The sequence below is a fragment of the Crassostrea angulata genome, chromosome 10 (assembly GCF_025612915.1).
Source record: "Crassostrea angulata isolate pt1a10 chromosome 10, ASM2561291v2, whole genome shotgun sequence".
In the NCBI taxonomy this organism is placed as follows: Eukaryota; Metazoa; Mollusca; class Bivalvia; order Ostreida; family Ostreidae; genus Magallana; species Magallana angulata.
Window position 1 is genome coordinate 10,619,935 of NC_069120.1, and position 14,044 is coordinate 10,633,978.

Here is a 14,044-nt window from a genome sequence, read left to right on the forward strand (position 1 = left end):
CAACTGGATCCCCATTGTGGCCCCACCCTACTCCTAAAGATTTTGATTTGAACAAATTTAAATCTACACTATCTGAAGTTGCTTTCACTAAAGTTACAGCTTTTCTCCGCAATTTTTTTTTTAAATTAAAGGATTTTAAAGATTTACTCTATATATTCCTATGTATAAATTCGACCCCCATCGTGGCCCCTACCTACCCCCAGGAGTCATGCTTTTCACAACTTTGAATCTACACTACCTGAGGATGCTTCCAGATAAGTTTCAGTTTTCCTGGCCTAACAGTTTCTGAGAAAAAGATTTTTAAAAATTTACTCCATGTATAACAATGTTAAAACTCAACCCACCATTGTGGCCCCATCCTAATCCCAAGGGTCATGATTTCAACAACTTTGAACTGACAATACCTGAAGATGCTTCCATACAAGTTTCAGCTTTCCTGGCCAAATAGTTTCTGAGAAGAAGACTATTAAAGCTTTACTCTTACTATATATTCTTATGCATAAATTCGACCCCTATCATGGCCCCTACCTACCCCCAGGGGTCATGCTTTTCACAAATTTGAATCTACACTACCTGAGGATGCTTCCACCTAAGTTTCAGCTTTCCTGGCCTAATGGTTTCTGAGAAGAAGATTTTTAAAGATTTACTCTATATATTCCCATGTATAAATTCGACCGGCCCCATCCTACCCCAAGGGGTCATGATTTTCACAATTTTGAATCTACACTACCTGAGGATGCTTCCAGACAAGTTTCAGCTTTTCTTGCCTTATGGTTCTTGAGAAGAAGATTTTAGAAAAAAAATTGAAAATTTTCAATAATTCCTAATTATCCCCCTTGTAAAAGGGTATACTCCTTAATTTTCACAACTTTGAATCCACTTAGCCTAAGGATGCTTTGTGCTAAGTTTGGTTGAAATTGGCCCAGTGGTTCTTGAGAAGATGTTGAAAATGTGAAAAGTTTACAGATGGACAACAGACAAAATGTGATCGGAAACTTCAATGTTGTGTCATAAAAATTTATTCATTTGTTTGGGGTTTGTTTTTAGAGGGTTCTTGCTCATCCTAACTGAATTGAATAATAATAATCTACTCTGATATTGCAGCATTTGCTCCAAACCACTTGGCCAAATTATGGGTAAACTTGGCATTAAGCTTGCATGGATGAAGATTTGTTCTTTAAAATGAAGTATACCTCATTCCAAAATACAGAAAATTTGTGTGGGGTGTTGCATCAATAACCAATTAGCCAGTAATATAAAAACTCCTTATACATGATTGTACATCAAAATTTTTAAACCCACAACCACTGGAGCCAAGAAACGCTTTTATAGGTGCAATGGATAAATATACAAATAAAAGGTTCTGGTAGATTTACACCTTTATCAAACAAAACACTCAACATGCTGTGAAATTAGTTTTGGTACTGTAAAAATGTTCCCCCCAAGCAATACCCTTGGAAAAAGTTATTCTTTTTTTCTTCTTTTTTTTTGGGGGGGGGGGGGGTCTTATATATCTACCCCCCCCCCACACGCACACACACACACATTTCAAATTTATGATTAGCACTGTCAATTTTATTATGTTCACTTTAATATACAGAACTACATAACTACAGAACTATAAGAAATACTTGATTTTTTTTCAACATTTCTTTATTTGACAGGAGGGAAAAAACCTCTTAGCATTAATGTAAGTCCATCAACAACAGACGTGTATACTCTTTTTAAGGTAGGATATCTTGTTTCCTGTAAGAACAAATCTTCATATTCTGGTAAAATTCCATTATCTTTAAAAACTCGATTCTTCACCAAATTTCTTTCGACCACTTGGTTGTATCCTAGGAGTGCTCCAACCCCACACTGCAGAATAACGTTAATCAACAGAAGTCGGTAATATCTTTTACTCTTCCTGAGGCTGAATCCCAGGAAAAAATTCTTCATTTGAATTCCAATATGCTTTGAGAAAGTCAGTCCCAATTTTCTCCCCTTTGCCCAGTTAGAACCAATGAAAGGATAAGAAGCAGTAATAACAGGAATGACAGACCCATACATCAACTGAATCTTGGTGCTTAACAAAATGGCCTGATTTTCACTCAATTTCCCTGATGTAGTTGGTAGAGTCACTGCATGTTTTTGTTCATAATCTGTGAAATAATATAAAAGGCCCGCATTTGGTACAACAAAAATGGCCATGGTAAGACTGTGGAAACGACAGGCAGTAAATCTGTACCAGGTGATTGATGACGCTGTGAAGCCTATCGCCGAGCAAACTCCTGCTATAAAGGGTCCATGCCGCAGCGTTGTGCTGTAAAATATAAAATACACTACAGTCTACCAAATCCTTGATATGATAAGAAAAGTGACATTGATGCCCATATCTGGAATAAGGAAATACATATTGAAAATAAATAACTAGACATGAAATCAAACCTAGAAACCAGAATTTCTAGCAAGTAGCTCTCCCACTGAGCTATCCATGCTGATACACATGTATCAATTTTCCCAACTATAGAAGATAGACTAGAGTATATCATAAAGTAATGAATAATAAGATGTTTTTTGCACTTAATTAGTAATAAGATTAACTACCTCAATAGACAGTTTTACATAAATCTACATTATGCATATATCGGACCTTTGCAAATTAGTATAATTTTATTTGTATATGTACTATAGCTGACGATATAATGTTTTATATTATAATCATATAAAGTCTATACTTGGAAGTAGTTTATTATAGTTCCAGTAACTGAGTGGAAGAAGACTTACGTTTGGTTTTTAATTTTCAAATACTCCTCGTTCATCGTTGTGTCAGCTTTTGGAGAAGTTTTTCGCACTTTTACTTCACTCATTTCTCTAGTTTTCTTCTGTTAATTTTTATTTTATTAGTTATTTAACCCACCATCTGTGCCGAATTTCCTCTACAGTTCGAGTTTCCTCTCAACATGCCCACAACAAGCACAAGAATGTCCTTTTTTACATAACTCTGTACAACAAAAGTTCATATCGTTATCAAAAAATTCATGACTTATAAACAGTTATTATTACAATTACATTTTAAACAAATATAAGTTCGCCAAACAATTAGAAATAGGAGATTATCGTTATTTTACCTGCGAAAGGACAAATAAACTGGTCTTGTGGAAGGACCATGAACTAGTTTTCCACAGAAGCAAAGGGTAAAAGTAGAAATTATAAGATGAGGGTTTTGGGAGTTGTTGTTTGTTTTTTGTTTATTGTATTTGGTGAGCGTGCAAACAATTAAGTGATAGGTAGAAAATTAACAATAGAATTGGAAATGGAAGTTATATATACAATACAGTACGCTTTGCCCCCCCCCTCTTCCCATGGAATATTTCCTTTATCTTTTTTTTTTTCTTTTTTTTTTCCTTTTTTTTTATGCCTGTCAAGATTTTTTGGATGAGTATGCCCTTTTCAAAAACGATGCTATGTGCCTGTAAAATGAAGGGGGGTCACATCCTCTAATAAGGGGAGATAATAAAGAATTATTACATTCCATGGTATGTTTCCAAAATCATCCTTTCAAAAACCATTTTGCCAGAAAAGCTGAAACTTACAATTGTGGAAGCATCCTCAGGAAGTGTAGATTAAGTTTGTTCAAATCATGACCCCCGCATGGACAATATTTGAACACAAGGGGTTCAAAGTTTATTTTAAGTTTAAATATAAATGTGCAAACACGGCAATGCTCAATATGTGATATGACAATTAAATCTTCCTGTTACAATAGGGATTGAATGTTTAAGATAAGAATATCTGGGAAAAATAAAAATCTTCTTATATAGGATCTATTCTATTACTTATCCAGATATTGTGTACGCGACTCCGAAAATGGAGCTTGTTTCTTAGGTTGGCGATCTCCATGAGCCTTTTTTTAAGGATCTTTTTTTTTGGCTTGAACTTATATTAATAAAAATAATTCAGTGTTACACACCCAACACATTATTTGCCTATAGAATTACAAAGTTTCATGGAAGCTGTTTAACGTAGCTCGCGGGTTTGCTGACGTCACAGTAGGATTCGACGTAAAGAGTTGACCGTCATAGTAAACTCATAGGCAACATTTTTTTTAAAATGACAAATTAGATATTTAGAAGTATAAAAGGAAATATTTCAAAAAGCTTAAATGCAGTTTATTACTGTTTATACAAACATTTATTATGATCAAGTGCTGAAAATTTAAAGATGTCACATACATTGTCACATTTTGTTCTATAAAGTATGAGTGTGCGTTGGAACTCTTCCATTTAAAATCATGTTTTAAAATAGACTAGTAAATTAATTGAACCGTATGCATTAACTTCACTATTTTTTTTTTACAATTATAACTTCCGTAATTTTAACTACCTATCAAATTTTTAAAATTCTTTTGTATTATTGTATACGATTACAAACTTTTATGTCAGTAGTTGCCTGGAAATTTTTCGCATTGATTGACTCAGAGTTTCATAAAAACAAAAATAGCAATTTTCTGTATCTTTACAGCCTTACATTTATTGCATTTGTGCATTTCATAACATTTACAATAATGTATAATTAGTATTTACATGTTCTAAAATATGTTAATCAGCTTGTCTCGTCAATAAATGCATTTCAATTTTTGGGTTCGCAGACGTAAGGAAATAATGACGTCGGGCTAACGTCGTAATGAAAATATAAGGTTTTGAGAAATCTTTTAAATCTTAAAAGTTGTTTTGCCAAAAATTGGCCGAGAACACATACTGATTATTTGTTATGAATTGATTTAAAATTATCTCCTCTGTTATTGTGTTGAGTATAATTAATTTCGTCTGAATCGTTTAAAAGTTTGGAGCATATTTTTGTAATGCGTTTCTCGACTAAGATGTGCATTTTACTATATATTTCATTGAAATGGCGTTGCTTGATTTTACTAATGACACTGTATTTAAAACATGGTAACATTATTACCGCGCAGACGAATCTCAAATAAATTTTAGAAATAAAACTCTGAAACCTATGGATCACGCGGACAAATTTTCAAGGTAGGTTTTCTCACAAGCATGTAAACCCGCGAGCTACCTTAACAGGCAATTGTGCATCTTCGATCCAAAATCAGATATTCTGTCGTTAAAAAAACTCGTGTAATATATACTTGTACACGGTTTTTTTATTTTAGAAACATAGTGCGTATCACTTTTTGGCGATCTAGCCTTATTTTAACAATAAAATGCTTTGTTTGGTGCTTCATGTGGGTATGAAAGTATAGCTATAGTATTGCAGAAAAATACATAACCCGGGTATCATACACATATGATCCAATTATATTTATTTTCTATTCAAAAATTAAAAGATGCATAAAGATAATATTTTTTAATCAGAAAGAATTCTGATATACTAGAAATCTGATACCAAAAATAACATCCATTTTCTGATTTCCAAAATCGGGTTTTTGATATCAAAAATATATCCTTTATATATTATCTTCAGATATTAGAAATTCGGTTTTTTGATATCAAAAATTCTAGCCGATTTCTTGGTATCAAAAATTATATTTTTTGATTTCAAAAACTCAAATAAGATGGCGAATAAATTTCACATATTTAGTGAATACTCCCTTGACCCAAAAGTAAATCGATCTACAAAGCCCAATTTGCATTCTAGAAAAAAAAATATTTAAAAATTTATTAAATTTAAGAATTTTAATAATAAATCATCTTGATAATTCTGGTATCATCTATCAAAAGCACTGACTGCACGCCTTATATTGCCGGTTTTTTATGCGACGCAATAACTTTTCAGGGTCCCCTCAAAATCCACAGCAAATGTATATATTTATAAATGGTAAGGGAAACACGTGTTGTTATTGTTTCCGGTGTTATTTATAGTATAACGATTTCGATTGGTTTATTGACGAGTATACGGGGTTAAGTGTACTCGTGCGGAACAGGTAGTTTACCTGTGTCCAGGTACTAGGGAATTAAAGTCATTCGAGGTTTCGCTGATTTACGTGCAACAGCCCCCCCCCCCCTCCCCTCCCTTTACGTTTGCTGTGTACATGTATCTAATGTTTTATTTTTTATATTGTAGAATGTTGATTATGAACCAGAAGATTAAATACTTGTTGTAAAAATTTTTGAATTAAAATTTAGACTGTTGCACAGACGCAGGCGAAGCAGTTCCTATATATGTGTTTGAGTTTTTAATTTATAAATAATTTATGTTCGTTTGAACTTGTGAATAAGAACATAACAAAGAAATCAAACACTTTATTATTCTTTATATATGCATCCATAGGTTTGAAAAATTTCTGACGAGACTAGTTACAGATTGCATCACAGGGAGCATTCATTAAGTTGATATTATGTAATTTGAGTCTTATTTTTTATATCAAAATTCGATTTTCAGATATCAGGAAATACATATGATTTTTTTATATCAGAAAATCATACTCTGATATCAAGAATTTGATATTTTGATATCAATGAATAACTTTTATATAATTTTTGATATAAAAAAAAATTGATTTTGTGATGTCAGAAAATCATTTTTTGATGTCACAAACTCGAATTTCTGACACCAAAGAATTATATTTTGATATCAATAAATCGAATTATTGATATTAAATTTTTTTTATATCAGAAAATACATCAAAAATATTTAACGGTGCCAAATAGTATTTTGCATCCTGAGGAGGATAATTGGAAATAAGTTCATTTAGTGCATCTGAGAATTTTATCAAATCCATTGTTATAATAAGGTTTCTTCGATAATCATTATACAAATGTAATTGTAATGAAATAAAATAAAATAGAATAAAATAAAATTCATTTGCTACACTATTTTCAGAGCAAAAGGCCTCAACAGGTTCACATGATATCTACCCATCTCTATTCTTAATGTTAATTTTCCATTTTTAAACTAAGCCAAATATTTCGGCATATCCAGGACTAAATAAATTCGACATTTGTAAGTTTGTTGTTTCGCTTTAAAAGCACAATTTGCATTTGTGAAATATTCATTGTTTGCGTAGTTGGCCATTTTTAAATGTTTTGCTGACCTAGTACCTAAATATTTGATCCGGCGACACTTTAGAATGTATTTTGATTTTACTTTGTTTTCCGGATACTATCCTTTCCAAATACTGATATACGGAAGCGTATTAGTGCCACATATGCACTTCACATTTTTTTATTTTCCACTTTAATCTGTAAAATTCACACTTTAATCTATAAATTTTTCACTTTAATCTGTAAAATTTACAAGTTAAAGTGTAAATTATACAGATTAAATTGTGAATTTTACAGATTAAAGTGTGAATTTTACACTTTTTAAAAGTGTAAATTTGACAGATTAAAATGTAAAATTTACAGATTAAAGTGTAAATTTTACAGATTAAATTGTTAAATGTACAGATTAAAGTGTAATGTCTTTTGTTTTACACTATTTGAATTGATAGGTTCTCATGCTCGATCACCACGAGAGCAAATGAAAACGTCAATACATTACAGGTGATTGATAACAGTAAAACAAAGTTTAAAAAATAAACAACTTTATTTGTATTTACATAACTGCTATAACAAGCGGAAGCGGAAAAACAATTTTAATTTGAGATTTTACAGTGTATCTTGAATAATATGTATCATGCACTGATTTGTCAGATAGGTCTGTCTAAGAACACCTACTATTCATGTCCAATTCATTCCTCTCTATCTCGATTATGAACAAATTAATTAATGGCCAGGTCAAAAGTTCGACATTTGTGATGAGAGATTAACACAGCCAATAATCATAAATCTTTAGACATTAGTCTACCTTCAGAGGTGAGAAGCAATCAATGCTCAAGTACAAACGTGTTCTAAAGCAACGAGTAGATTTCATAACACGGTAAAAGTCTAAATGACTTACAATATTATAATTTTTTTTTAAATTATAAATGTTTTTCAGCGTTATATTCTCTAGTAAAAACTTATCTTATTAATAGGTATGGATATGTAATGTTTAATGAGAGAACAGTTTTTATTTGTCTTGGTCATTGGACCAATGATTCCCGCCTCTATAATCTTTAGCAAGCTGACACAACATGAAATAAAGCTCTGATAAATATCAAACATGTTAAGATTATTTCAACCATTCTACTTCCGTGCTGGGGAAAACCAGACCATTATACCAAACATTTTTAAGGTAAAAATCGAGCCATTATCAATGATGACAGTTTTATGAAAAACTTTCCTCTAGATTTGGAAAAATGAAACGCACATGTACACCTCAATGAATAGAAATGATATCGAAACATAGCCCAGGTGAGATACTATACATGCTGGTATAATTAATTTATTATTTGCTTGTTCATGCTCTTCTTAGTGCCTTTAATGTTTGACTGACTTTTATGCATGGTTTAATTTTTGAAATACTTACTGATTATTGAAAGCATTTTTGAAAGGCGCCTTTTCTGGGATTATTAACGACAAGCTGATCTTGTTAAATGATACCTGTGTTATTTCCAAAGATCTGCAATCATTATTTATCAAATACTCAAACTGGGAGTAATCCCAAAGGAGAGCAAACTCCATCAGCTCGTACCCCTCCTCTCTATATGATATGGGCCTTGTATGGCCTCCTGGATTGAATATCACCAATTTACTGAAATTCTTTGCTTTCTTTGTACCGATATACATGTGACTATGAGGAATTTCTTTTACAACAATGTAGCTGTATGAATTTATTTATACAAGAATAAAACTATAAAAATCAATATCCCCTGTATCTATTTGGAATACATTTCTAACCGTTTGTTCCCGTTTTGCACACATTTGAAAATTGCGTATCGAAAAAATGTGTGCGAAATGGGAATTTGACCAGGTGAGATAATTGCTTAATTGCTATAGTCTATATCATAGTTCCTCAGAAGGGAATTGGTAATGATATAAATAAAACATATCTACTCGCAATTGATATTTACATTTATTTTATGTTGCAATATAAGTTGCATAAAAGCCCATTTACTTAATAATTGACATCTATGTTCTTGAATTTAATTTCAAACATCAAATTGGTCATAAACATTAATTTATTTCTTTTAACAATGAAATAACTGCAAAACTTTTGTACATGTAGTGTTCTTGGTACTTGAAAATATAGTCACCTTAATACCTGATGCAAAAAATAAATAATGATGATAATTTAAGTTTGGATGGACATTTCATACAAGATAAGATGTCTAGCTTGGATGAGGTGTAATCTTCAATGAGATATGGTCATTTGATTGTATTTTGAATCGCATCGCGTTTCTTGGTTTCGGCCGTTTGAAGTGTCGCTATGCAATGTACAAAACAAATGAAACTACCCTAAAGTCATAAGATATCTGCTACAAGTTAGAATAGAATATCATACCTTAATATTTAATTTTTAATGATTTTGTGGACATTAATGGAGGAAATTTGTCTATTGAAAATACTGGACTGAGAACTATCGTCAAATACGGTACTTCAAGGATTGAAATATTTGTGACAAAGATCTGTTTCCTACGAAAGCCGAATAGGGCCACATAAAAAAATATATTTATCTCGTAATTACGAGAAAAGATCTCGTTATTACGAGTTAATTATCTCGTTATTACGAGAAAAGATCTCGTTATTACGAGTTAGTTATCTCGTTATTACGAGAAAAGATCTCGTAATTACGAGATAATTTTCTCGTTATTACGAGATAATTTTCTCGTTATTACGAGATAATTTTCTCGTTATTACGAGAAAAGATCTCGTTATTACGAGAAAAGTCTATATAAAATGGTGCGTTTCTGAAAAAGAATTCGACTGGATCACACTTTAAGTCTATCTTTTTCATTCCAGAAACGTTGATTCAATTTTGATCAATATTTAAAAATAACAACGATCATTATTCATTAATTTCTACATATCAAAATGATTGGTTTCGACATTTTATCTGGTATAAATAAAAGGAAAGAACTTTATGTAATTTTCTATTCAACTTATATATATTATAATCCCACTCCGAAGTAAATACCAGGTAGTCATATAGTCGTAAAAACACAGTTTTATTAGTTACATATAACTTTAATGACTATATAGTTTCAGCCATGGATATGGATACACAGGATTTACCCGAATTTGTGTTTTATATGTTCATACACAACCTACATGTATATTGAAAATAATTGATTTTATATAAACATTTTGGAGTCTGAAAAAAATAACACGTATCCTTCTTAATTATTGACATACAGTTCAATGAATTTTTTAATCAATTTGCTTTGCTAATTCTTCTGAAATCTCTTTAAAACTGCTTGGTCTGATTTTATATCAAATTATGCGTTTTAAACGATGATCATGCTAAGTAAGTGTATATTAATAGACATTGCAGTAGTTCATACACTTTATATAAAAAGAATAGAATAATGAAACGCGCCATTTCAAAACTAGATCTTTTCTCGTAATTACGAGATAATTAACTCGTAATAACGAGATCTTTTCTCGTAATAACGAGATCTTTTCTCGTAATTACGAGATCTTTTCTCGTAATTACGAGATAATTAACTCGTAATTACGAGATAATTAACTCATAATAACGAGATCTTTTCTCGTAATTACGAGATCTTTTCTCGTAATAACGAGATAATTAACTCGTAATAACGAGATAACTAACTCGTAATAACGAGATCTTTTCTCGTAATTACGAGATCTTTTCTCGTAATAACGAGATAAATTAATTAACTCGTAATAACAAGATCTTTTCTCGTAATTACGAGATCTTTTCTCGTAATAACGAGATAATTAACTCGTAATAACGAGATCTTTTCTCGTAATTACGAGATAAAAATATTTTTTTAAGTGGCCCTATTCGTCTTTCGTAGAAAGCCGAATATTTAAATATTAAAGCTAACATATGTATACTCAATGCTGAGAATTTACATTCATTATTTATCACTAATTCACAGCTGTCTATTCATTTTCCGTCTGTATGACTTGCTGTATGCTCGATTTGCTTTCATACAATTGAATAAATACCGTACTTTCATTAGCCTTTGTATTTGTACTGGTTTATAAAGCTCGTTATGAAGTCGTATTGGGTTTGTACGAAAGACGAATAGGGCCACTTAAAAAAATATTTTTATCTCGTAATTACGAGAAAAGATCTCGTTTCGTAATTACGAGAAAAGATCTCGTAATTATGCGTTAATTATCTCGTTATTACGAGTAAATACGAGTTAATTATCTCGTAATTACGAGAAAAGATCTCGTAATTATGAGTTAATTTTCTCGTAATTACGAGAAAAGATCTCGTAATTACGAGAAAAGATCTCGTTATTACGAGAAAAGATCTCGTTATTACGAGTTAATTATCTCGTAATTACGAGAAAAGATCTATTTTTGAAATGGCGCGTTTCATTATTCCTTTCTTTTTATATAAAGTATATGAACTACTGCAATGTCTATTAATATACACTTACTTAGCATGATCATCGTTTAAAACGCATAATTTGATATAAAATCAGACCAAGCAGTTTTAAAGAGATTTCAGAAGAATTAGCAAAGCAAATTGATTAAAAAATTCATTGAACTATATGTCAATAATTAAGAAGGATACGTGTTATTTTTTTCAGACTCCAAAATGTTTATATAAAATCAATTATTTTCAATATACATGTAGGTTGTGTATGAACATATAAAACACAAATTCGGGTAAATCCTGTGTATCCATATCCATGACTGAAACTATATAGTCATTAAAGTTATCTGTAACTAATAAAACCGTGTTTTTACGACTATAGGACTACCTGGTTTTTACTTCGGAGTGGGATTATAATATATATAAGTTGAATAGAAAAATTACATAACGGTCTTTCCTTTATTAATACCAGATAAAATGTCAAATCCAATCATTTTGATATGTAGAAATTAATGAATAATGATCGTTGTTATTTTTAAATATTGATCAAAAAAAGATAGACTTAAAGTGTGATCCAGTCGAATTCTTTTTCAGAAACGCACCATTTTATATAGATCTTTTCTCGTAATAACGAGATCTTTTCTCGTAATAACAAGAAAATTAACTCGTAATAACGAAAAAATTATCTCGTAATAACGAGATCTTTTCTCGTAATAACGAGAAAATTATCTCGTAATAACGAGATCTTTTCTCGTAATTACGAGATCTTTTCTCGTAATAACGAGATAACTAACTCGTAATAACGAGATCTTTTCTCGTAATAACGAGATAATTAACTCGTAATAACGAGATCTTTTCTCGTAATTACGAGATAAAAATATTTTTTTATGTGGCCCTATTCGGCTTTCGTAGGTTTGTATAGGAATACAAGTAAGTGATTCGATGACTCTACATGTCATTTAGAAATTATTGATTCTGATCAATATTTGCAATGTATAATTACTTCTCTTGGTAAACAGTATTGTTGTCGTTATTCTATAGAAAAGTGCACATTATTTCATCAAATCTAGGTGTATTATCTGCGTTATCTTTGATGGTCTCCACCATGAGGTGGGGTTCCAGAGCTAGATAGACATTTTCGTGGTGGTCACCGCTCCTGATCATTGATAAATAATAAAAATTTTAGCATTCTTAATACTACCCTCAGTGTTCATCAAGATGGAACTGGTCGCCACGCCCACTGAACTTGGTCGGTGTACAAGATCCTGTATACAGTGGAAACCTAGAAGTAAATGAACAAAAAAATTAATTAAATTCGTTCAGTTTCAAACACTTGATCACAGGTTTATTTTTTTATATCATGAAGGTTTGTCAGAATGTTGATCTGGAAAAATTAATCTTTCGCTGAGCAGACTTGGTACGGAACAATGAGGTACCAAAATAATCATCACAAAAGAGAAGGCTTTGGTTCCAGTTTTCCCTCGACAGTATGGGAACAATTCCTTGATTTCGAAGCCAGCAATCAAATGGCAAACTTGGAGGAGATAAAAATATGTCGATTTGCTAGCAGTATCAAAGGCTGTGGGGACACATCCTGTCCCTGAAGAACCCGGGCGGTCTCCCTGGATTTAGTAACGACAATCACACAGAGACACTTCTCCGCCAGGTTCTTAACTGAAATGAAGTCACATTTACTTAATGAACCCAGAGTCGTACTGTAGAAGAAATTCTACTTTACCATATAGTTCTAGATATATTTCATGAACTACAAAAGAATTGAAATAATAATTTAGGATGTATGAGATTAAAACAATACCATCCTCTTTTACTTATGCTATATATATACAATGTCGTTCTCTGTATCTGTGTTGTTCAGATTCTTCCTTGCTACATTGGAATCATATAGGACCCCTGTGAATAATTAAAATTGCTTAAAGGATCATGGTCACGATTTTGGTCAAAATTATTTTTCCGATTTGAATAATTACAATGCTTCAGTGAGGCATTCTTAATAGGCAAACAAAATTGAGTGTCATTTGTTGAGTTATAAGCGAGTTACAGAGCTTACAATTCTTTGACATGTAAACAAAGCTTTTGTTTACATTTTGAATGTTGAAGTAAAAGAACATGGGTGGATTAGGCGTGTAAAATGCCCATACATGGTTGGACAAGCTACTGAAAAATTAAAGTATCAATAAATCTGATATTTTGAAAAAAAAACCCATTTAAAACAATATATATTTAACATATCATTGATTTGTAGCCTATAAATATTTTCAATACTTGGAATATGTTGACTTAAACAGGCGTATACGTATCAAAACCTACAAAAAGTGTCATTTATTAGAACTTCAAGGCATTTTCTTTCATGGAGTGGGTCTGTGCTCCATATTTTTCTCATAAACTCAATATGGTCTAATGGAAAACGAACCGATTTCAGTCAACAAAAAAGTGGAGAGATGACCCATTATACATTAAAAATATTATTTTGTGTCCCAACACTTGAACGTATTGAAAAAATAATACAAGTCCGTAAATTCGTGGATAAAGTAACAATAATATGTACACAGCGTACTTTACTGTGTCTGAAGTGGCTCAGTGGTTAGAGCACCTGACATAAACTAACCTTATATATATCTAGGGTTTTTATGTTAGG

At 31.5% G+C, this 14,044-nt stretch overlaps 1 protein-coding gene across 2 annotated transcripts; it reads right to left on the bottom strand.

Moving 5' to 3' along the window:
- Positions 1-1,568: 1,568 nt before the first annotated feature.
- On the bottom strand, positions 1,569-3,160 carry LOC128166886 (uncharacterized). 2 transcript variants are annotated; one of them, XM_052832318.1, is made up of 3 exons: positions 3,113-3,160; positions 2,770-2,878; positions 1,569-2,305 (listed from the first exon to the last, which is right to left on the bottom strand). In XM_052832318.1, exons 2-3 carry the CDS (start codon positions 2,850-2,852, stop codon positions 1,654-1,656), a joined length of 735 nt encoding a protein of 244 aa, XP_052688278.1. In that variant the 5' UTR covers positions 2,853-2,878; positions 3,113-3,160; the 3' UTR covers positions 1,569-1,653. The 2 variants fall into 2 exon arrangements, with proteins under 2 accessions (XP_052688278.1, XP_052688279.1); XM_052832319.1 differs by having other exon boundaries at positions 2,770-2,986; positions 3,114-3,154.
- Positions 3,161-14,044: the final 10,884 nt, after the last annotated feature.

Coding starts and splice junctions, on each gene's coding strand:
- LOC128166886 (XM_052832318.1), bottom strand. CDS start 2,852: ATGAGTGAAGTAAAAGTGCGAAAAACTTCTCCAAAAGCTGACACAACG. Junction 2,306..2,769: donor TTGAAAATTAAAAACCAAAC/GTAAGTCTTCTT, acceptor TATATTTTACAG/CACAACGCTGCGGCATGGAC.